Below are 21,986 nucleotides of genomic sequence, written 5' to 3'. Positions count from 1 at the left end.
GGAGAATGCAGAAGAGGGGGGCCCCCAGCCTAACCAGGGGCCCCAAAGTTTTCTGGGGTGAGGCCGTGTCGGGGCTGTGCCTCGTGCAGTGAGTGGGCCTGAGCTGGAGGATGGACGTGAGGTTCTAGGCGCCCTGCTTTCCTGATTTGGGACCCCCAGACGCTGTGGCTCTGTGATCGTGATTCTCATCCAGAATATTGGAGAATTCCTTCTGGAAGAAGCTGCGGCTGAGTCCACACAGCTGCGTGGGGATCTCTGAGTCAGGAACAGGGACAAATGTCCTCAAGTGGAAGGGGACCCGCACGCACTGTGCATGTTCTCAAACCCTTGACCTCTGCATGCACGTGCTGGGTCTGGGCCAGCCCGGGCTCCCCGTGCGCTGCAGGTGGTTGGGGGTGGTGTGTTCCTGCATGTACTGTGTGGTGTGCGTGTGGAGGTGGTGTGAGAGTGGGTCCTGTGCCCATGTGTGTCACGTGGGGGGATGGGTGAGGTGTGCAGTGGTGTTTGTATTTGCATGTAGTGTGCACACATGTATGTGTGTGCTGTGCACGTGTGTTTGCCATGTGCACATCTGTAACTAGTGTGGGTGGTGCACGTGAGATGAATCTTCTGTGCATGCCGTGTGTGTCTGTAGCCGGTGTGCATGTGGGAGAGGACGCATGTGTGCACCGTGCCCAAGACCATGGAGATGCTGCACACACCCACACCACACCAGAACACAGGTGCACATGCACACACCTCACACACATTCCCGGTGCACAGTGCATGGCCCCGGGACGTGCACACCATACGCATCACACACCACATGCACGCGAGGCCCATGCCTACATGTGTGCAATGTGCCCACATGCACCATGCAATGACATACCACACGCACATAGACATGTGCACCCGTCCTCACACACATGTGCATCTGTTCACACCCATGAACCCAACCCTCACCCCAGACACAGAAGTGCATCCTGCATGCACACAACCATAGCACACGTACCCACACGAAACCACACAACTACGCAGACTTCCGCACGTCACGTGCATATCCACGCATCAGGTAACGTGGGAATGAAATGTTCTTGAAAGTTTGAAAGAATTTGCGTGCAAAAAATCTGACATGCCATTAGGTTCTGGGGCTTTTGAAAAATTGCCCAACACATCCGTCATCACAAGTAGCTCTGCTCCCTAAATTGCCCCAAATGAATAACCCCAAGCCCATGGATGCAGAGGAAGGGACAGGCACTCCGAAGAAGCAGTGGGGCTTGGTGGGGGGGGGGGCGCGCAGGGCGCAGTCTGCCTGGAGAATGTGGGGTGGCCCCAGTTGGCTGAGCCACCTTCCTCTTTCCCATCCTCCCAGCAGCCCCACACTAACTGCGGGCCAGGGTCCCCTACTTCCCTAGTGTGGCCAGGTAAGCTAATGTTTACTGCTGGGTCATGTTGTGTCCTGTAACTGTATTTTTCCCCCAAATAATTGTTTTTGTTTCTTGTTTTTCGGGTGTGTACTTTCTGTCTCTGTCACACGGGCCTCCGGGACCTCACCACCCTATGACTTGTGGCTTGCTGTGCGGGTGCTCAGATGCTGGGGCTGGGCCGGCTTCTCTTCCTAGAGGCAGCTTCAACCCGAAGCTCCCTTGGGCTGCGATTCAGCAGCTCCCTTCTCTCGTCTCCACCTGGGGGGTCCTCCCTTTCCTGGTTCCATCTGGTTCTCTCTCTCTCTCTCTCTCATCCCGCTTCTCTGGGGCGGTGGAGCACATCTGTACCTTGCTCTCTCTCTCTCGGAAAGGGCCCATGGGACAGAAGGGTGCCGTTTATGAATGTGCCTGCTGGGCCCCAGCATTGCTCTTGCCCACTTCCCCTCTCCGTTGCTTGCCCACTCCCCCTTCCTTGGGAGCTTTTCCATTTTTTTGTGTCTCTGTGACTGGAGGCAGGGATGTGCGCGTGGCTGGGACTTGCTGGGACACCTGTGCTGGACCCTCCTGCCCCACAGCCTGCTAGGCTGCCTCCTCCCCTCCAGCTTGGGTCTTACTCCTAGAGCACGTTTGCGAAAGCAGAAGGCAGGAACTTGGCTCCCTGGTGCTCTTGTCCATGAAGAAATGGTGGCTCCCATCCCTGATAGGAAGGGAATGTGGGGAACAAAGCAGGCCAGGGAATTGTTCCTTGGAAGGGTCTGGCACAGGGCAGGGGGGTGGTGGTTGTGCCGTGTCTGGTCCCTGCGTCCTCCTCTCTCAGGCCGGCTCCTCGGCCACGCTCGCGTCCGCAGCTCAGCCAGCCCTTGTCCAAGCCCCAAGCCAGCCCACCTCCACGGAGACGGGGGGGGGGCAGCTTGCCGGGGGTGCCATAACCGAACGCCGCGGCCTGGGGGGCTTCAACAACAGACATTTATTCTCTCACACTCTGGGGTCTGGAAGGCCAAGGTCAAAGTGTTGTCAGCAGGGGTGGGGTCGTCTGAGGCTCCTCTCTCTGGCTTGCCCACGTCTGCCTTTCTTCGTGTCCTCACATGGTCTCTCCTCCATGCAGAGCCCCTCGTGTCCCCTCTGTGACCAAATTTCCTCTTGTTGTAAGGACTCCAGTCCAGTTGGATGAGGGCCCACCCCAATGGCCTCATTTTACCTGAATCACCTCTATGAAGGAACTGTCTCTAAAGACAGGGACATTCTGAAGTACCGGGGGTTTGGGCTCCCACATATGAATTCCCAGGGAGACCCGGCTCAGCCCTAACAGTCCGGATGGCTGGTATTGATTAGAAACTCTGCAGCGAGGGTCAAGTCCAACCACGGGCTCATGGGCCAGGCCAAGGGAAACCATCCGAGACCCAGTTCTGGAAGGATTCTGCCTGGGTGTGTGAGGAAGCCAGATCACTCCGCTGGGAGGACATCGTGAAGTCAAAGGGAACCAGAGCTGGCTCCCGCGCCCCACCGGCAGTCCCAGGAGGCCCACACATCTGGCACAGGGCCATATACACCGGAGCGGCTCGGTTCAGACTCGGTTCAGACTCGGTTCGTGGACATGTCAGGGGAGAGCCGCCCCCACATCCCTGGAATGAGCCTGGGCCACAAGCATCTGGCATCTCTCCCAGGTGTGCCTCCCTAAACCTCCAAGCTCCCCGCCTTGTTTTTTTCTCTACATCTTCTGATTCCAGTCCCTGAAATGTTAGCGGAAATGGAGCTGCCAATTCAGATGACCCCAGAGTTGGGCAGGCAACGTAAACAAAGGAATGAAACAGGTAACAGACGACTTGGGGGCGTGATTCAGTGGAAATTGACAGCCCTGCCAAAAAGCAATTGAATTCAGCGTGTTTTTTAAAACCGGCGCTGGCCGAAGCAAAACCCGCCTGCCAGCCAGATGCAGCCTCTGGGCATCGAATTGGTGCCTTCTGCGGAAGGCATGGTTAAGAGATGGGCTTTGAAGACAGAGCTGGTTTTGAATCTTAGCCTTGTATCTGTAAAACACAGTGGTGTTTTAAATCATAGAGCCGGTGTGACAAACAGGCGCAATAGTGCACGTGAAGTGTTCAGTGTGGGGTCCGGCACGTAGGAGGTGCTGAAGTTACAGGACCTGTCATTATCGTGGTGAATCAGAGGAGAGCGACAGTGATGCAGTTTTTATAAAAGCAGCCTTCCTGGGCGCCTGGGTGGCTCAGTGGGTTAAGGCCTCTGCCTTCCGCTCGGGTCATGATCCCGGGGTCCTGGGATGGAGCCCCACATCGGGCTCCCTGCTCAGCCGGGAGCCTGCTTCCTTCTCTCTGCCTGCCTCTCTGCCTACTTGTGATCTCTCTCTCTCTCTGTCAAATAAATAAAATCTTTAAAAAAAAAAAAAAAAAAAAGCGGCCTCCCTTCTCACGAGCAAACGGATGAGACCGCTCGCGTGTGGAGCCATGGCGCCCCCCGGTGGTCATACTCGATCCCTGCAGCGCATAACTGGCCAAAGGAAATGGCTAGGAGCCCAGTTGTGCCTTCTGGTCAGACAACGGGTTTGAATCCAGTTCTGCCATGTGCAAGTAGGCGACAGGTCACTCACCTCCACTCTGACCCTCCATCTCTGCACCTCCGACAATTACGATCCCATGGGGTGGTTCTGACAACTTCATGAGACAATATAATATCGCCAGGCAGGCAAGGGGTATTAATGGCCGTTAGTAAGCGCTGGCTGTGACCCTAGCAGGATCCTAGCACAACGCCAGCTCCATGGCAGCGCTTTCCTAGCACTCAGAACACCACTGGCTCCACGCGGCCAATATCCTTCCATCTTGTGAGGAGGAGAAACAGACGGACGTCTGTTAGTTTTTTTCTTTTATTGGGTGGAGCTGAGGAGGGGTTACTCTGCCTTGGAGTCCCTGATCAAGAAAATAACCCCCCTGTGGATACCTGAAATCTCGCCAGAGCAAAGTCTTCCTTTGATTAAGCATTGCTCTATCCAGCTTGTCTTTTACAGTGAACATTCCCCTGGAACTTTCAAACACCCCAATGAGGATGAGTGTATCAGCTACTTTCCTCCCAGACAGGAGGGGCCCGGAGGGTACCGCGGGTGGGGGACACTTTGTACTGTCGTTATCTCCAGCTGGACCCCCACTCCACATACACCCTTTACCCCACTTGTTTTTCTTCCAGGAGAGGTGACTTCCTTCCTTTTCAGGGACCAGAAGGGGATGAGGAGCCCACTGAGGGAGTCTTCCTGGGTAGGGAGCCTTGCCCTCCAGCTGCTGAGCTGTCCCCAGAGGCTGGAGGACCCGAGGCTAGGCTGGGGTACAGAGTGCAGGGCCCCCTCCCATTTCTCTCTGGAGCAGCAAGTCCCACAGCAGCCCCGTTCCTCCTCCCCCTGCTCACATGCCTCCTTAAAGGATCCTGAGCTCTTTTCCCAGCAAACTGAAGTTCCTTCTTCCCAGATACCCCAACAGAGAGGTCCCTGAGTACCTTTCCCACTGCCCTGGAAGCTTCCTGCCAAGACCCCAAGGTAGTGGTCAGTGGTCATAGGCCCTGGCAATGCCCACGGGGTGGTTTCAAGTTCCCCTATGGCACAAGACACCTTAAATGAAGCCTGGACATGGCAGAGCAGGGGCCAAACTTCCTAGAGTGGCCACTGGCAGAGACCGGGACAGTCCGTGTGCGCGCCTGAGCCACCAGGGGGCGCCCAACTCTGACCAACCCTCCCTGACTCCTACAGGGCTCGATGACATTTCTTTTCTTTTTTTAATTTCCCCTTCCTATCCTCCAAATAAGCCTTCTTTTCAAACCGTCCAAGGTGATTCTAATGCAGTCATCCTCTGCCCTCACCCTTTACTCCCATTTCCTACACACACACACATACACACGCGCACACACACACACACACACACACACACACACGTCTACAGACCGTCCTTCCCTCAGTGGGTTTTGTTAGAATCCCTGCAGATAAGCAGCTCCCTCCATGTCCTCTTTCCTACCCTCACCATGCCTCCAGTGGTCCCTCCGAGCCCGTCCTTCTTCCTGGGATTTCTGGATCATTCCAGGGTTTCGAATACCCCTTTACCACCCACAATCCCCCTCATCTGGTTCTCGTGGCACTGCCTGTGCAGAAAGCCACGGGCAGGGATTCTGTTCTCCTTGGCAGAACAGGAAACTGAGGCACAGGGGAGAATGACTGGTACACAGCGAGCCCGTGGTAGCACCAGGGAGAGAAGGGGAGTCCTGGTCCCCCACTCACTCTGGGAGCTGCCAGGGGAGGGGCGAGGTGGAGGAGCGAGCGACCCTGTCCCATGGGGCAGCGGCTATGGGAGGATCTTCACGGGAAGTGCTTCCTCACAAATGAGTTGGGACAAACTGCTTTCCTGCCGCTGACTTGCTGTGTGACCTCTGGCAATCTCTCCTCTCTGGGCCTCTGTAGAGAAGGAAGGTGGCCTCTAGGTTCCCCCCCTGAGATGCTCTGTGACTATCTAGCTGGGACCTGGGTCGTCTCCATGCCTTTGGGGCTTCTGGGGTCCTCAACCAAAGAGCAAGAGGTACTGGGGTGCTCGGCGGCCATGATCCAAGTCTCCACATCTCCACTGTTCCTCAGCTGAGCTTTACCCCGGGAGCAGCGTTTCGTGGAATCCCCACCATGGTCTCAGGAGGGAGGAGGTATTGTTACATCCCCTGTTTAGAGATGGGGAAACTGAGAGTCCGAAGAGAATAAGTGGCTGAGCAGGACAGGAGGTCAGGAAGACCCAGCCTCAAAGGGTGGGCTCTTTCTTCTACCATACGCTGCTCGCTGCTCGGGGAAGGTTCTGGAAGTCTGCTTCAAAAATTCACAGTTTGCCTTAGAAAGTCTTTGATCTGCCCCAGGTGACCTGAAGGCTTTCAGCTGCCCCGCAGGAGGTATTACGGGAACTGTAAGAAAAAGACAGCGCCCCAGCCTCTCCTGCGCTCTTTAGCCAGCCCCTCAGGCCGGGCCCACAGGCAGACACCGCAGCCCCTCCGGAGCCCGCGAGCAGGTGCAGGTTTATTGCTGTACAGACCGTAGCGTCCGAAAGCCTCACCCCAAGCACCAGCTCTAACCCTAGGCCCCGCAGCTCTGGTACCCCCAGAAGCTTATCTCCGGTACCGGGCCGGCCCCAAACCTGGACAATGTCCTCAGAGCCGAGGCCTGGGGCCCACCAGCCCTGAGCAGTGCCCCCAGGCCGGCCGGGTCATTCCCTCGGAGTCCAGAGAAGGCCGAACGTGGGTGCGGAGCCGCGGGCTGCCTGAGGATGGGGAAACCGCAGTCCAGGATTCCAGCCCCGCCAAGAGGCCCCGGCTGCGGCGGTTGAAACAGCACCTGCGGAGCTGGAGGAAGGTGCCCGAGGGGGAAAGGCGAGGCCAACCTCATCAGAAACAGACTCGAGGTTGGGGAGCTGCCGTGGGGAGGCTGGACACCAAAGCCCCAGGGTCCACAGAAAAAAGCAGGAGAGAGCATCCCCGCGGCTCTGCTTGGAAGCCACTGTCACCACCTTCCCTGGGTTTGGAGGGGCCCAGACGCCCCTTCCCTCCGTCCTCCCAGGTGCAGGGGTCCGCGAGCCCTCAACCTCTACCCAGCCGCAAGCACAAGGGACCAGAGACCCAGTGTGGTACAAAACATCTGTAATGAGCTACATGCAAATACCATCTTCTTCCAAGCAAGCCAAGGGGCTCAGTATTCAATGGACGACCCCCACTGGGGACCCCAGACTCGATCTTCTCTCCCTGGGAAACGACTGTTGCCAAACAGCCTGTCTTCGGCACCTGCCTGAGAGTGTGCCCCAGGGAAATCCGCCCGGGCTTCCGAGGGCTTCCATGCTCATTCTCCTTTGAGGCTGCGGAGGGCCCTGGTGAGGGAAACCGACAAACCAATTCATAGGCCATCCCGCTAGCGTTCTCCTGGCGGCCCCGGGGCTCCTGTGGAGTGGCCCTTTAGCGCTCTGGGCACACTGTAAACCCCAGGAGATGCATCCTCGGGCTCAGGCACTCTCAAAGACTGGGGCCATCCCAACGGCCCCTGAGCCTGGCTTCCGGCCCAGGCTCCAGTGCCTCGTGTCCCCCCCCTCTTCTCTTGGTCCAGAAGGGAAACTGACTGGACTGGTGGGAGGAGACAGGAGCACTGTGTCCCGGGATACTCAAACTGAGCATGTCCATTTCCTCCATTGTCGTCCAGAACATCTGTAAGCAAGGGACAGAGTGTGCGCTGCGTGGAGCCCACTCAAGGCAGGGCCTCTGCGCTGTCGGGGGCTGGGTCCCCGGCTCACCTGCCCCAGGGGTCTGTCACTCCCTCAGCAGCCAGGCGGTTAAAAGAAAGGGAGCAGGGGTGGAAGGAAAGGGGCTGGGAGTTAGTATTACTATCCTGGTTTAGTGACCTCTCCCAAAACACACAAAAGCTCAGGGAAGGGGGACCCCAGCGGCAAGGTGAGAGAACGGGGGAGGATGAGGGACAGGCGTGCTCAAGAGACCAGGACTCTTCCTTCGAGGCCGGGCACAGGGCTCCGGAGGATCCCCAGCACGTTCCGTTCCTCTGGGCACCTCGGTCACCCGGCGCCAGGGCCAGGGGAGGCCTCCTTAAAGAGATGTGGTGTGGAGGCGAGCTGGACCTCAGTGCCACCCGGCCTGGTAGCGCAGAAAGGTGGGTCCCTCACACCCTCAGCAGAAACTCCTGGCTCTGCAGAGAGACAGCGAGAGGCTCAGGTAAGAGAGGGACGGAGGGAGGGAGGGAGAAAGGAAGAGGCTGGGCCAGGTCCAAGGTGGGGTTCAAGCCTCAGGCGGGATGTACTCTGGGGCCAGGACCCACCTCTCCCAGCCCCCAGGGCAGCCCGACTTAACAGAATCAGAGTCAAGTCCCTGAGGCTCCCTGAGGCCTCTCCCAGCCTTGCTGTCCCCCGGCCTGGTACAGTCTCCTGGCCCTCCCCCTCCTGCTGTCATCTGGTTGGCCCTTCCACCCTTCAGGCCATGAGGTGTCAGTCCTTGCAGCCAACAGGCCCAGATCCCGGTGAAACACGGGCCCCAGCAGAGCCCAGCGCTCAGCCCCAGGGCACCACCTACCAGGCTAATACTGTCACTGGCTATTCACTGGGTGACTGGACAGGGAGTCCTTCTCCTCTCCTGGGACTGAGTGGGAACCTCCAGCCCACACTAAAGTAGGACTGAGAAAGGGGGTGGGGTGGGGTCTTAGGTTGGGGGCAGGGCAAGAGACAGAAACTCTGTTAGCATCAGCAGGCGCAGGATTTGTGGTGTGAAGGCTGGTCCTGGCAGGGAAAAGATTTTCTTTCTCATGGATACTTCACCCTGAGACCCATGAGAGCCACTTTCCTTCAGCCCAGGCCAGCCCAGCTCAGCTCCTTTTCACCGGGCCTTACCAAGCCCTCTCAGTTCCAGCACGGGGCAACCACTGACCGACAGCAGGGTTTCTGGAAGGGAGGGCTGGGAGAGGACTGGAGGACGAGGGGCAGGGGGATTACGGACTGAAGTGGGCAAGAGAAAAAGGGAGGGCAGAGAGAAGAGGGCCTGCCCATCTCCGGCAAGCTCCGGTGAGACCGTGGGAGTCTGGGGAGAGGCTGTTCGGCCTCACGTCTGGATGTCTGACTTCTGCATAATGAGCTGTAAGTTACGGGTTTACTCTCATCTTCACCCCATTTCTTAGGGCAGGAGTGGGCCCCTGCTGTGTCCCTAGATCCCAGCAGAGCAGCTGCTCAGTAAATGGTGGTCAGATGAATGAATAAATGACGAATGAGTGAGTGAGGGAAGCCCCAGGGCTCACCTGACAGGTGGCAGGTGCTCTGCACATGCTGCGCAAACGAGGTCCGTGTGTGTGTATGTGTGTGTGTGTGTGTGTGTGTGTGTGTGTTCAGGAAGGCATGATCTACCAAAACCACAAATCCGTCGTCCCTCCCTCTGCTGGGGGCCGGGCCTCAATTAGCTGCAGGACTGACGCCCAGGGGGCTACATCCCTTCCCCAGCACCCTGGTGCCCAGAGCTCTCCAAAGGCTCCTGCTGGGGGTGGGGGGGGGGAGGGGACGCACCTGGTAGACAAGGGTCAGGTCAGGAGGTGAACGAAGAGGATGGCCAGACCGATGTTAAGCAGGATCACCATGCAGATAAGGACAGTGTTGGGGACCTGGGAGCAGTGGAGAGAAGCTGAGTTCCCGTGGCCTCGGAACATCTCCCACCCAAGACCCAACAAGGCTGGACAGAGGAGCAGAAACTTCTGAAAGAACCCTCCTGAGAACACCCCTCGTCTTGCTCACTGCTGTGTCCAGCACCTGGACAGCAGACCATCAGAACTGGAGGGATTCTGGGAAATGAGTAACCAAACCATCTAGGGTCCAGAGAGGGACAAGGATGTGTCCCAAAGCACAGTGGGCAGTGCTGGGCCTGGAAGCCAGAACATCCTTCCTTTCCGCTAATTCCCCCATGGATGGCATCCATCAGTCCACACAACCTTTCCTCACTCATGGTCCCTGCGTTTCTAGCTCCCAGCCCCCTCCAATAAGCCCTACTGCGTCCTTCCTCCACTGCCAGGAAGCCCTCCCTGTTACACCTTGCCGCAGATGCTGCTGGTGCTCCGCTCAGATCGCCCTAGTTCCCCAGGGGCGCTCATTCCTCCCTAGCTGCTTAGGGCTCCCGGGCACCCTCTTCTCCAAAGCACTGTCCCCTGCTGACCTGAGCGCAGGCACAAAGGCCCGCCCCCTGCCCCAAGGTGGGGGGCACTTGGCCGGGATTCATGCTACCAGGTCCTGATGAGGCTATACTTGACGAAGCCCACATCCCTGCTGCGGTTTTCCCCTGTCCCATCCTGTGTCATGACCCTTCCCACCCCCAAATGCCCCCGCACTGGAATCCCACGTGGAGCCCAAGCACGCCTGGGGACCGGAGCTGGGACACGCCCTTCTGCCCCCAGCCTCACCTCCTCCACCTCCACTTCGGCCTCGGCTGCCAGCGCCGCCTCCTTCCGAGCCTTCTTCTTGGCCCCCGCCTTGGTCAGCCCTCGGGCCTCCGTCTTGCGGGCCTTCGCCTTGGGCTCGGCTCTAGGGACAATGGGCTTGGGCTCCAGCTTGGCCGGGGACTCGGGCGGGGACTCGGGCGGGAGCTCGGGGGCCCGCGGCGGGGCGGCGGCCGGCGACTGCGGCGCGGAGTCGGGCCCGGAGGCCTCGGGCTCGGGCTCGTCCTCGAAGGGCGGCGGCGCGGGCGGCGCGGTGCGCACGGCGTAGCTGTGGTAGCCCCGGTACAGCGCCACCTCGGGCTCCTGCGACGGCGCGGGCGGCGGCTGCAGCGCCTCGATGGCCATGTGCCCGGTGGGCGGCCGCGCGGGGCTGCGGCGACCCGCGCCCTCGGACGGCGTGAGCGGCCGGCTGCCCTGGGCGCCCGGCTCCCCGTTCCAGGCGCCCGGGCTCGCCAGGCGGTCCTTGGTCGCCGCCGGGCGGGGCCGCTTGGGCTGCGGGGGCGTCCCGGCCGGCGACTGGGGGCCGCCCTCGGGCCCGAGGGGCTCGTGCTCGTGCAGCTGCGGGCTCTCGCGGGAGCGCGGCGGGGGCCCCGCGGCCCCTAGGCCCCGCTCCGGGGGCTCGAGCAGGCTCTCCGAGTTCTCCAGGATCTCCTGCAGCAGCCGGCGCTTCTGATACTCGGGTCCTGCGGGGGGGGAGGGGACAACCAGAGAGGCTGGCCTTGAACCCGGGTCCCACCGCCTGCCCTGGGCGAGCCCTTCAACCTCGCACAGCCTGCTTTAGTGACTCGGCCAGCACCTTCCCACCGACCGTCTAGCGTGGGCCCCGCACTATGTCAGGCAGGTTCCAAAGAGCAGCTCGTTGCGGCGGCCTTTTAACAATCCTAAGAGGTCCGTGCTATTACTGGCCTCGTGCTCACAGGGGACGAAAGGGAGGCTCAGTGACGTGACGTCACTTGCCCAAAGTCACCCAGCTCAGAGCCAGGACCAGCATCCAGTCCGACTGGCTCCAGAGTTTATGATCTTCGCCGCGACACTGGTTTCCTTCCATTCCCTTACCTGAAAAATGGCCTAATCGTACCTATTTCATAAATACTAATGGAAGGGTTTGTGGGAAAAAATGCATGAAAAATGCGGAGCTCGGGGTCCAGCTGTTGCTACTACCACCCAGGGTGGAGGCAGCGCCGGGAGGTGTCGCTCTTCCTGGGGCCAGCAGGGGGAGCGCCTTGCCAGGAGGCAACTTAGCCTCCCAGGTACACATCTGCGCTCCACGGTCCAGCAACTGGTCCCCTGTGGTGTCCCTGCCAGAGCCAGAATAACATTTAGATACAAGTCTGATCGTGCCACTCACCATGAAACCTCCAATGCGGAGAACAGCAGCCTCCCAGCCCCCGGGCTCCCACTACTCCACCCAGGAACCAAGTCTCCATCCCCACCGGTTCCTGCCTGTTCCACTCTCCAGACTCCGAGCCTGCCGCTCTGCTCCAAGTCTCTGTGCCTTCGCACCTGCAGTCCCTTCCTCCGGGTCGGCCCCGCCCACACAGCCCTGCGAAGGGCCGTGATTCTCAGTGAGTGGTCCCAAACCAGCAGCTTCCGCACTGCCTGATCCTTGTCAGGAACGCACATTCAGGGGGGCTGTGTGGCTCAATCCGTTAATCCCCCAACTCAGTATGATCTTGGGGTCCTGGGGTTGAGCCCCGAGTCAGGCTCTGTATTCAGTACAGAGTCTGCTTGTCTCTCTCCCTCTGCTCTCTGCCCTCCATCTCCCAAATAAATAATAAATAAAAAAATTTTTTTAAAAAGGAAAAGGAAAGCACATTCACGGACCCCAGATCTACTGAATCAAAAACTTGGGGGTGGGACCAGCATGCTGTGTCATGTTTGAGACCCACTGACCTGGTGAACTCTCGTTCAGCCTTCAAGATTCAGCTCAAACAGCCTTTCCTGAGGGCGACCTTCTCTAGGGTCTCCCTGCCTGACTGGATGAAGTGCCCCCGTGAGCTTCCAAAGCCGCTGTTCCAGCCACACAGAACTTACGCTGTGCGGAATGTAGTCGTAACAGTGAGACAGAACCAACAGTTCCCAAGAGCTTGCTATAGGCGGGGCTCTGTGCTCCCCGACATGATTTGACCCACCCAACCCCCAGGAAGGTAAATATTATTCTTACTCCCATTTTATAGATCAGAAAACTGAGGTTTACAGAAGTGAAAGGACTTAACAAGGTCATTGAGCTGGTTGGCAGTGGAGTCAGGACGGGGATATACTCCCTGATCCTCACTCCCCGATTCTGCCATGATTCTTGGCTCCTCTAGATTCTGGATCCCAGAATCCCGGGTTTGTACTGCAGAGCCCAGCACGGTGCCTGACACACGGGCAGCACTCAGAGACCGGCGGACTGAAAGTGATGAGCTGCAAGGCTTTTTGCCTCCTCATCCGGAGCCCTCTCCCTTCGCTAAGCTTCATCAGCTCAGCTGTCAGCCCTGTCTGCAGCAGGGAGAGGAGGCAGCCTGGAGTAGGTCCAGTCCACAACCAGGAGCCTCTGATTCCGCACCACCCCCCAATCTCAGCACAGGTCTCCTTGTGTCACCGCATCCCATGCCATACCTGCCCTCCCTCCCTGGTTGCTTGAACTCACAGACATTTGTGAACACACTTGGGCATCTCAGCTTTCCAGCAAGCAAACAAAAACAAAAACAAAAACAAAAACAAAATGGTCCGGCCTCGGGACCTCCCCTTACTCTGTGCTGCCCATCCCCTCCCTGGCTGGTCCTACCTGGCTGGTAGAAGTCCGGAGCCAGCTCCCTGGCCACAGTGCGGGCAATGCTGGACTCCTGGTTGGCAGCGAGGGCGGCCTGTTCTGCTGCCTCAGCTTTGGCCTTGGCGTGGCTTGTCCTAAGGAGACAACATGGTAGAGGCTCAGGATCCCTCCAGAAAATCAGACCTCTGCCCACCAAAGACACGCCACACACAGCATTCATTCACTCGGGCTGCCAGTGAGTATGTACTGAACCCCGTGGGCCAGACTGCTGTGCACTCCGTAGACCATGCCTTCTTCCTTCTGGGCGCACAGACAGACTACGTTCCCCTTGCAATCAGTGCGGTCAGGTGACTGAGTCCTGGCCGGCGCACAGTGGGAAGACACGATGCATGCGGTTTCCAGTCCTGGACCATGAAAACCTCATGTGCGATCCTCTACATCCTCTCCTCCCCCCCCCTTGCTGCTTGAATGGAAGGAAGTCCAACACCCCTGAATGGGGACCTTAACCTCTTCTGTGTCACAGACCTTTGGCATCTGGTGACACTCATGGGCCCCTTCTCAGAATGATGTTTTAAAATGCATAAAATACATAGGATTACAAAGGGATGTCATTAGACATGCTATTACCAAAATATTAGAGGAACAAATCTGTAATAGAATGCATTTTCTTCTTCATGAACACATTGAACAAAATATCTAGCAAGTGAACTAACCACAATAATTTTGAAGTACAGATTAGCAGAAAGGATATTTCAAAGATACCCACAATAGGGGTGCCTAGCTGGCTCAGTCGGGAGAGCATACATGAGGCTCTTGATCTTGGAGTCGTTGAGTTTGAGCCCCATGTTGGGTGTGGAGATTACTTAAAAAAATAAAATCTTGGGGCACCTGGGTGGCTCAGTGGGTTAAACCTCTGCCTTTGGCTCAGGTCATGATCCCAGGGTCCTGGGATCGAGCCCCGCATCGGGCTCTCTGCTCAGCAGGGAGCCTGCTTCCTCCTCTCTCTCTGCCTGCCTCTCTGCCTACTTGATCTCTGTCAAATAAATAAAATAAAAATCTTTAAAAAAAATAAAATAAAATCTTCCTTAAAAAAGATATCTGCAACAATAATAATGTGACATGAAAGCATGTAATTTCCACAGGTGGCAAAGTCACAGATGTCCCGAATACTACTGTGGTTTATTGCCTACCTCCATAATTGAAGCAAATGCTACATTTCAGTAAGAGGTTAGTAAAAATAAGATAGTTTTTCCATCTCTTATAGACACTGAGTGCCCTGCCCAGATCCCTTCCCTGGCACGTGCACCCACCCCCAGCTCCTGACCAGGCTGCTAATGGCTCACGGAGGTCCCAGAGAACTGCAGAAGCCATGTTGTTCTAGAGGCCAAACTACCCTCCCCCACCCCGACCATGCAGCCCACAACTAACGACTGACACCCACCAGCCCCCCTCTTGCCCCGGGAAGAACCAGTTCAGTGGTACAAACCAGGCTCCAGAACCCCCACCATGGGGCCAGGTAAGACCACACCCTGGTTTGGTCACTCCCCTTCTCTCCGGAGAGTGTCCCCCCCCCAAAAATCATCTGCTCAAGAATCCCTACCTCAGGGCACCTGGGTGGTTCAGTCAGTTAAGTGTCTGCCTTTGGCTCGGGTCATGGTCCCAGGATCCTGGGATGGAATCCTATACTGGGCTTCCTGCTCAGCGTGGAATCTGCGTCTCCCTCTCCCTCTGCTTCTGCCCCCCCCCAACACTATTGCTCGTTCTCACTCACTCTCTCAAATAAATAAACAAAATCTAAAAAAAAAAAAAAAATCCCCTCCTCAGACTCAGCTTCTAGGGAGTCTAATCTAAGACAGCATCCAAGTTCATAGACTCTGAATCCTGCCCTCCGTTAAGAAACACCGTGGAAGGAACCTAGGTCCAGAAACGATTACTGTATAGTGCAGAGTTCCACGCTGGAATGGGGAACATCCAGGCGTTACACTTAAATATTTCACGTGGATCATTTAAGCAAACTGTACGTGTCTGGGTGTTAAGCACCTGAGATTCGGGGGACGTGTGTTTCAGTTGTTAGTATAGCCAGCAGCACCTGCTGAAACAGTAACAGGCCCATGGGGATGGACCAGGCACAGTTCTACGGGCAGGAATTAGGCAGTTTATCTCCTGCACTCATCATCACGCCTTAGGAAGGCTGATGCTGTTACCATTTTCCACAATTTGCAGAAAAGAAAACTGAGGCACAGAGAGGTGACATAATTTTTCCTGGGTCTCAGGGTCCTTAACTGCAGGAGCTGGGATTTCGAACCCAGGCAAGATGACTCCAGAGCTTGTGAGCTTGAACATGACTTTGGAAATGTGCCACACCTGCCAGGAACTGAGGACAGAGACTCCTGTGTGTACGACAAGCCCCGTCCCTGTCCTCACTGTGAAGTGAGGGAGGAAGAAGGCAAATGAACAACAGAACGTCTTTAAGAAAAGATCATTAAATAAAAGGTCTTCGATTGCAATTGTGAGCAGTGCCATCGAAGAAGAGTCGAGAAGGCAGTGATCTCGTAGAGTAGGACGACAATACAGGTTGGTGGCAGGGTGGGGTCAGGGAAGGTTTCTTGGAGAATGTGACAGTTAAGTTGACATGAAGACAAACGGAAGTTAGATCCGTAATAGGAGAGGCGGGGACAGCAAGGCAGGTGGAGGAAAGAGAGCATGGGTTTGGTGCCTTTGGGGGAAGTAAAAGGTCAGTATAGTGTCCACACCACAGATGAGTCAGTTCCTCGTGGACTTGACCTGTATCTTTGTACCTGTCTCCAGTATATAACATTGGGCCTGAAATAAGGGAGAGCGCTTTCATGAAGCTCCTTCCATGTGAGAGGCCCTTTGCCTGTGTTATCCCCTCCAATCCTCAGAACAGTCTGGGCGGTGGCTCTTCCTGTTCGGCCTTCACACAGGGGGAAACTGAGGCTCAGAGGGGTATCTCCTCAAGGACGGAAAATGAGTTAACACTCAAAAGCATTTACAACATGCCACATGCCACGAGCTTTATGGAAATTAACTCATTTGACACCCCGCTCCCCCCGCAATAACACTGGGTAGCAGACATTAGTACCAGCATTCCTCTCTACAGAGGAGAAATGCAGGGCGTGCGGCTTTAAGGAACTAACGCAAACTTACACAGCCAGCAAGTGGCAGAGCGAGATTTCAAACCAAGGCCTTCTGGGCCTAGAGTCTGTGCCTTGAGCCACAGGCTATCCCTTCAACAATGAGCAGTGAAGGAAGGACCCAGAACTGTCTGATCTCCAGGCCCGCCCCTCTACGATGCCACTTTGCCACAGTAATGTTTCCTGAAGGAAAGAAGACACAAACGCGGGGCGCCTGGCTGGCCCAGCCATAGAGCATTTGACTCTTGATCCCGGGGTCGTGAGTTCAAGCCCCACACTGGGTGTAGAGTTTACTTCTAAGAAAAAAAAAATATGTAAGTGAGCTCGTGCCCGCACCCAGGTATAAGCAGAAGGGGCGGCACAGGGACGAGTCCAGAGCCCAGCTTTGGATTCCAACTTTGGCTCTGCCAAGGCTGGTGCTAGGGTAGGTAAGAGACGTATTCACCTCAGGTTCAAAAGTTAGGAGATGCAAAAACTTAGTAAGATAAAACAATATTTGAAAGCACTATTTCTAGAAGTCAAAAATAACGCCAAAAAATCCTTAATGAACAAACTATGAATAAAATTTAAATAAAGACTGGATAAGACCCTGTGCTTTTGCATGGCCTTGGTCACGTCACCCTAGTCCCAACCCCACGGTGCCTCTAGGACTGTGGATAAGTGGCCCTAGCTCTCTGTGCCCCAGTTTCTTCATCTGTACAATGGAGATCGTAATTCTCCCCTCTTGGAGAGGTGGTGAAAACTGACGAGTTAAGAGGCAGCATAGGGAAGTGTTTGGGCCAGGGGAGATGGTAGTGGAGGAGGTGATGATAGTGGTCGTGATGGTAGTGGTGGAGGTGGTGGAGGTGATGGTGGTGGTGGAGGAGGTGATGGTGATGGAGGAGGTGATGGTGGTGGTGGTCGTGATGGTGGTGATGGTAGTGATGGTGGTAGTGATGGTAGAGGTGATGGTGGTGGTGGTGAAGATGATGGTGGTGTGGTGATGGCAATGGTGGTGGTGGTGATGGAGGGGACAGTCGGAGGTGGTGATGGTGGTGGTGGAGGAGGTGATGGTGGTGGTGGTGGTGGTGATGGTGGTGGTGGTGGTGGTGGCGATGGTGGTGGTGGTGATGGACGTGGCGGTGGAGGAGGTGATGGTGGTGGTGGAGGAGGTGATGGTGGTGGTGGTGGTGGTGATGGCAATGGAGGTGGTGGTGATGGAGGGGACAGTCGAGGTGGTGATGGTGGTGGTGGAGGAGGTGATGGTGGTGGTGGTGGTGGTGATGGCTGGAGGTGGTGGTGATGGAGGGGACAGTCGAAGTGGTGATGGTGGTGGTGGAGGAGGTGATGGTGGTGTTGGTGGTGGTGATGGCAGAGGCGATGGTGGTGATGGAGGCGGCAGTGGAGGAGGTGGCGGTGAAGGAGAGAAGGAGAAGGAGGACGATGAGGTTTATGACATCAAGACAGAGTGTGGTACGTGCATATCCCCAGGTTCATATTTGCCTATACACACAGGCATGCAATTCAAACTCGTACACTTTCCAGAAACACTTCCCTGGAAACCTGAAACCCCAGGTCAGGCGGAGGAGGGAAAGAGCCGGGCAAACCTTCAAAGGGAGAAAATGTCCTTTTTTGGTAACACAAGCTGGATGGTGCTTGCTTGTTCCTCGGCGCCCTGGGAAGCTGTGTGGCAGGACCCTTCCTAAGGCCGGAGCGGCAGCCTGCACGCAGAGCCCCAGAAGAACTGGAGGGGTCAGCTGTGGACCTCCCATCCAGAGTAGCCAGAACAGGGGTGGAGAAAGGGGAGGCCACACAGCCCACGGCAATGAGGGCTTCTGTGTTCAAAGGAAGCCCACCGCCCTTCCCCGTGTCCATCAGTCTGGCCGATGGAACCCCTTATCAGCCCTCCCCCAGGTCTCTGGTCTCAGGAATGACTCCCAGCCTCCAAGTCAGTCACCCCCGTGTCCTCCCGCACCCTCCTCCTTGTCTCCCGGCTGCAGCCAAGGCCATGACTCACCAGGTCCCTTCTCCTACTCCTGCTATAGCTCCAGCATCGGCAGCTTCTCCCTCCTTCCGTCACTGCTCCTCGAAGCTCCGACACACTCCCTACAACTGATCACAGTGGCACCGGGGCTGGCTTAATCCAACTGTCCAGCGGCCTCTACTCTTGCTTAAAATCTTTGCAAGGCTTCCTACCATGTTCACAATAAAACCCAGGGCACTTTACACAGCCTTCCAGGCTCTCCGGAGCCTCTCAGGGCGTCCTGGGTATATCACCAGCAGCCTTCAGGGCACAGCCTGGGGCAGCTCACGGTGGGTGGGGGGAGCACTGTTGCCCACAGGCTCTTGTAGGCCGGGGCCACTCACAGTGCGGCCCATCACCCTCCTGGCCCCTTCCTCACCTGGGAGCTTGTCAGAAATGCTGGTTCTCGGGCTCCACCCCAGACCTGAGTCAGAGCCTCAGGGGGAGGAGCCCAGGAGTCTGTGTGTTACACCCCTGCTGGGCAGCTCCCAGCCTGCTCAACCCAAAGAGCTTCGAGTGTTTCTCCTCTGAGTCTTGCTAGGGAAATGCCGGACCCATTTCTGACCACTCCCTGGGTCTGGGCTGAGGCCACAGGGGCCGGGGGAGGGGGGGAAGGGTCTCCGGGGATGGCTCTGACCTGTGGGAAAGGAAAGCCGCAGAAACTGGGGCAATGGGAGGGGCACGGAGCAGTCCCTCTTCTTGATTTCACTTGTCAGTGGGGCTAAAAATAAGGCTGGTGGTTCTGGGATGGGGCAGGGCAATAACCCGACAGAACCACTTCTGAGAGCATCCCCCTACCCCAGCCTCTTTCCCCCACCCCCAGGCCCCTAACTGCTGCTTCCAGTCCGCCACTTCTACATATTGGTTCATTCATTTCATACAACTTTGTGGAGTGCCTACTGTGTGCTAGGCACTGTTCTGAGGACTGTGGATACCACAGCAAACCAAGCAACCCAAACCCCCTCGCAGAGCTCACGTTTTAGTGCGAGGGGTTGGCAAACTACAGCCAATAGGCCCCCCACCGGAGCCCACCGCCGGTGGCCGTACTGTCGGTGAGCTATGACTGGTTTATATACTTTTGAATGGTTGAACTTGAAAAAAAAAAAAACAAAACAACAAGAGTAATATTTTCTGACACATGAAAATTACATGGAATTCACAGTTCAGTGTCCATATAAATAAAGTTTTATTGGAACACAGCCACACCCACTTGAGGACACACTGTCTACAGGGAAGTAGTTGCCACATAGACTGTGTGACTGGCAAGGCCAAAGATGTTTGCCATCTGGTCTTTTACAAAAACAGTTCGCTGATGCCTGTTTTAATACATTCACTCAGTAACTGTCTCTTCTACTACTACTAACAATATTAATCTGTTATTTGTTGAGTTCTTTGTGCCCAGCTCTGTGTCACCTTAACACAAATGACCTCAGAGAGGTGGAGTTCCTCTTTCAAGGTCACACAGCTAGAAAATTGCATCGGTCCAAGCTCTTACCCATTACACCAAGGTCTCACTCACCCTTTTCCCACTGACTCTGAGCTAAGTCCTCCATGGGCTGGGACCAGGGATGGGGATGAATGGGACCCAGCAGGCACCTGAGGAACTTATAGCCTAAGGCAGCCCTGCCAAGTCCACCACACAACACCCCTGAAAACCAGTGACTGAACAGGGGCACAGAGCACAGTCTCTAAACTGCTCAGGAGAATGTCTAAGAGGGGGAGACTCCAGCTAGGTAGCTGGGATGTGGGGCCCTACCTCTGCCCCTATTCCCTTCGGCAAGTCTGAGCTCCCTGAACCCCAACCTCCTCATCTGTAAAATGGGGCTAATAACAGCAGCAACCGGAGCGATGGTGTAATGAATGACCAGTCATCTGGCTCCTGGAGCAGTGGTCAGGACACAGGAAGTCCACATAGTGCTTGTTAATAAAATAAATAAGCATGTTTTTTTTGGAGAGGACTAAAAATCCTAAATGGACCACATGCCACTGATTTGTTAAATAAAGATTAAAATGATTTTTTTCATTTGGCGGATAACGGGAGTCCCCAGCTCACACCTCTGCCAGCCTCTCTGGAGGTCGCAGAGGAGGCTGACAGGGACAGCGCTGCCCAGTGTCTTCCTGCGGTGGGGAATGCTTTGGATGCCGCTACCCTGCCCTCTCCCAAAATAGCCCCTCGCCCACAGCTCTGGCCAGCCGTGGCCATTTCCTCCAGAACAATCATGGTCAGAGTCATCACGAGCAGGAACCACAGCTGGGGATGCAGACACCCACCTGGATAGCTCCCTGGAAGAAAGCCCCCTGCCCACCAAGGACGTAGGCAAGGGCACAGTCAGGGAGTCCTGACTGATGGGGGAACTTCTTCTCGACCCCAATCCACCCCCAGGGCTTCATTTGGCAAATGGGGCTAAGCCCCTGCTGGGATTTACAAATAAGAGATGCAGCACATTCGAGGTATCTACCCTTGACTCACTGGTCTCAGTTTCCTCAACTGTGAAATGGGGATGCTAATACTTCACTATGCTACTGAGAGTCTGAAATGAGCATTTAACAAATACTGGCTTTCATTATCATGGTTTTTGTTACTATTGTAACAATGCTTACCAGCAATTCCCTTCGGAATTCTATGGACCGCCCACAAGTTGGGTTATAAATATGCGTTCTGAACCCTGTTTCAAGGTCCACCCATGTTATAGCACCGGTCCGTCCTTCATTCCTTCCTACTGCTGGACAGACTCCGCCATGTGCATAAAGCAGACTGAGCTCACCTGTTCTAGCGTTTGCGTTGTTTCCACTGCTTGGTTGCTATGGGTATTTGTGCACAACTTTTTGTGTGGTTCTATGTTTTCATTTCTCTTGGGTGCACAATTAGGAGTAGAATTTCTGGGTCGTATGATAACTCCGTGTTCTGGGTGAGGAACGGCCAGGCTCATACCAAAGTGCCTGCACCACTTGACGTCCTCCCCGTAACATATGAGGGCTCCCGTTTCCCCACATCTCTGCTAACCCTTGCTAGATCCAGCTTTTCAATTTTATCCGTATGGTGGTTTGTGAGGTGCCATCCCAGTGTGGTTTTGGTTTGCATTTCCGGGACGGCTAAGGATGTTGAACATTGGTTCGTGGGATTGATGGCCACTGGTTTATCTCTCGAGGGGAAATGTCTATTTGGATCCTTTGCCTTTTTTAAACTGCGTTTTTGTCTTTTTTATTATTGAGTTGCAGAAGTTCTTTATATATTCTAGATATAAGTCGTTTATCAGATATATTATTGCCAATCACGGATTGCAAGAGTTTTTCTATCCTATGGGCTGTCATTTCACTTTCTTGATGGTGCCCTTTGAAGTATGATGGTCTTTAATGATGTCCAGAGTATCTGTTTTTTTTTCTTTTCTTGCCTATACTTTTGGTGTCAGATCCAAGAAGGCTTTGCCTGACCTATGGTCACAAAGGTTTACTCCTGTATTTTCCTCTAAGAGTTTTCTAGTTTTAGTACCTGTATGGAGATCTGTAAGTGCTGCTTCTAATAAGAAAAGAATGAGAACTAACCTAAGGGTTCATGCTGCCCTGTGAGGTCGACTCTACCACTGTTGTACAAATGAGAAGACTGAGCCAAGTGCCCATTACTTAAGTCATGTGCCCATTACTATTATAATGAACGCGGAGCCAGACATGGAAGGAGGGAGAC

General features: G+C 55.5%; 1 protein-coding gene across 1 annotated transcript in view; it reads right to left on the bottom strand.

Moving 5' to 3' along the window:
- Nucleotides 1-9,486: 9,486 nt before the first annotated feature.
- The window catches only part of LOC111141784 (junctophilin 2), a 61,243-nt gene continuing 48,743 nt past the window's right edge, over nt 9,487-21,986 (bottom strand). Inside the window, exons 3-5 of the mRNA XM_022494594.1 lie at nt 13,163-13,281; nt 10,357-11,075; nt 9,487-9,567 (exon numbers count right to left, since the gene is read on the bottom strand). Coding sequence (XP_022350302.1) covers nt 9,487-9,567; nt 10,357-11,075; nt 13,163-13,281 — 919 coding nt within the window. The remainder of the gene's footprint in view (nt 9,568-10,356; nt 11,076-13,162; nt 13,282-21,986) is intronic.

This window comes from Enhydra lutris, unplaced genomic scaffold, assembly GCF_002288905.1.
Source record: "Enhydra lutris kenyoni isolate GAN:26980312 unplaced genomic scaffold, ASM228890v2 scaffoldscaffold6, whole genome shotgun sequence".
NCBI lineage: Eukaryota > Metazoa > Chordata > Mammalia > Carnivora > Mustelidae > Enhydra > Enhydra lutris.
Note: the sequence above shows the minus strand (reverse complement) of the source record. Positions and strands in the feature narration are given on the sequence as shown.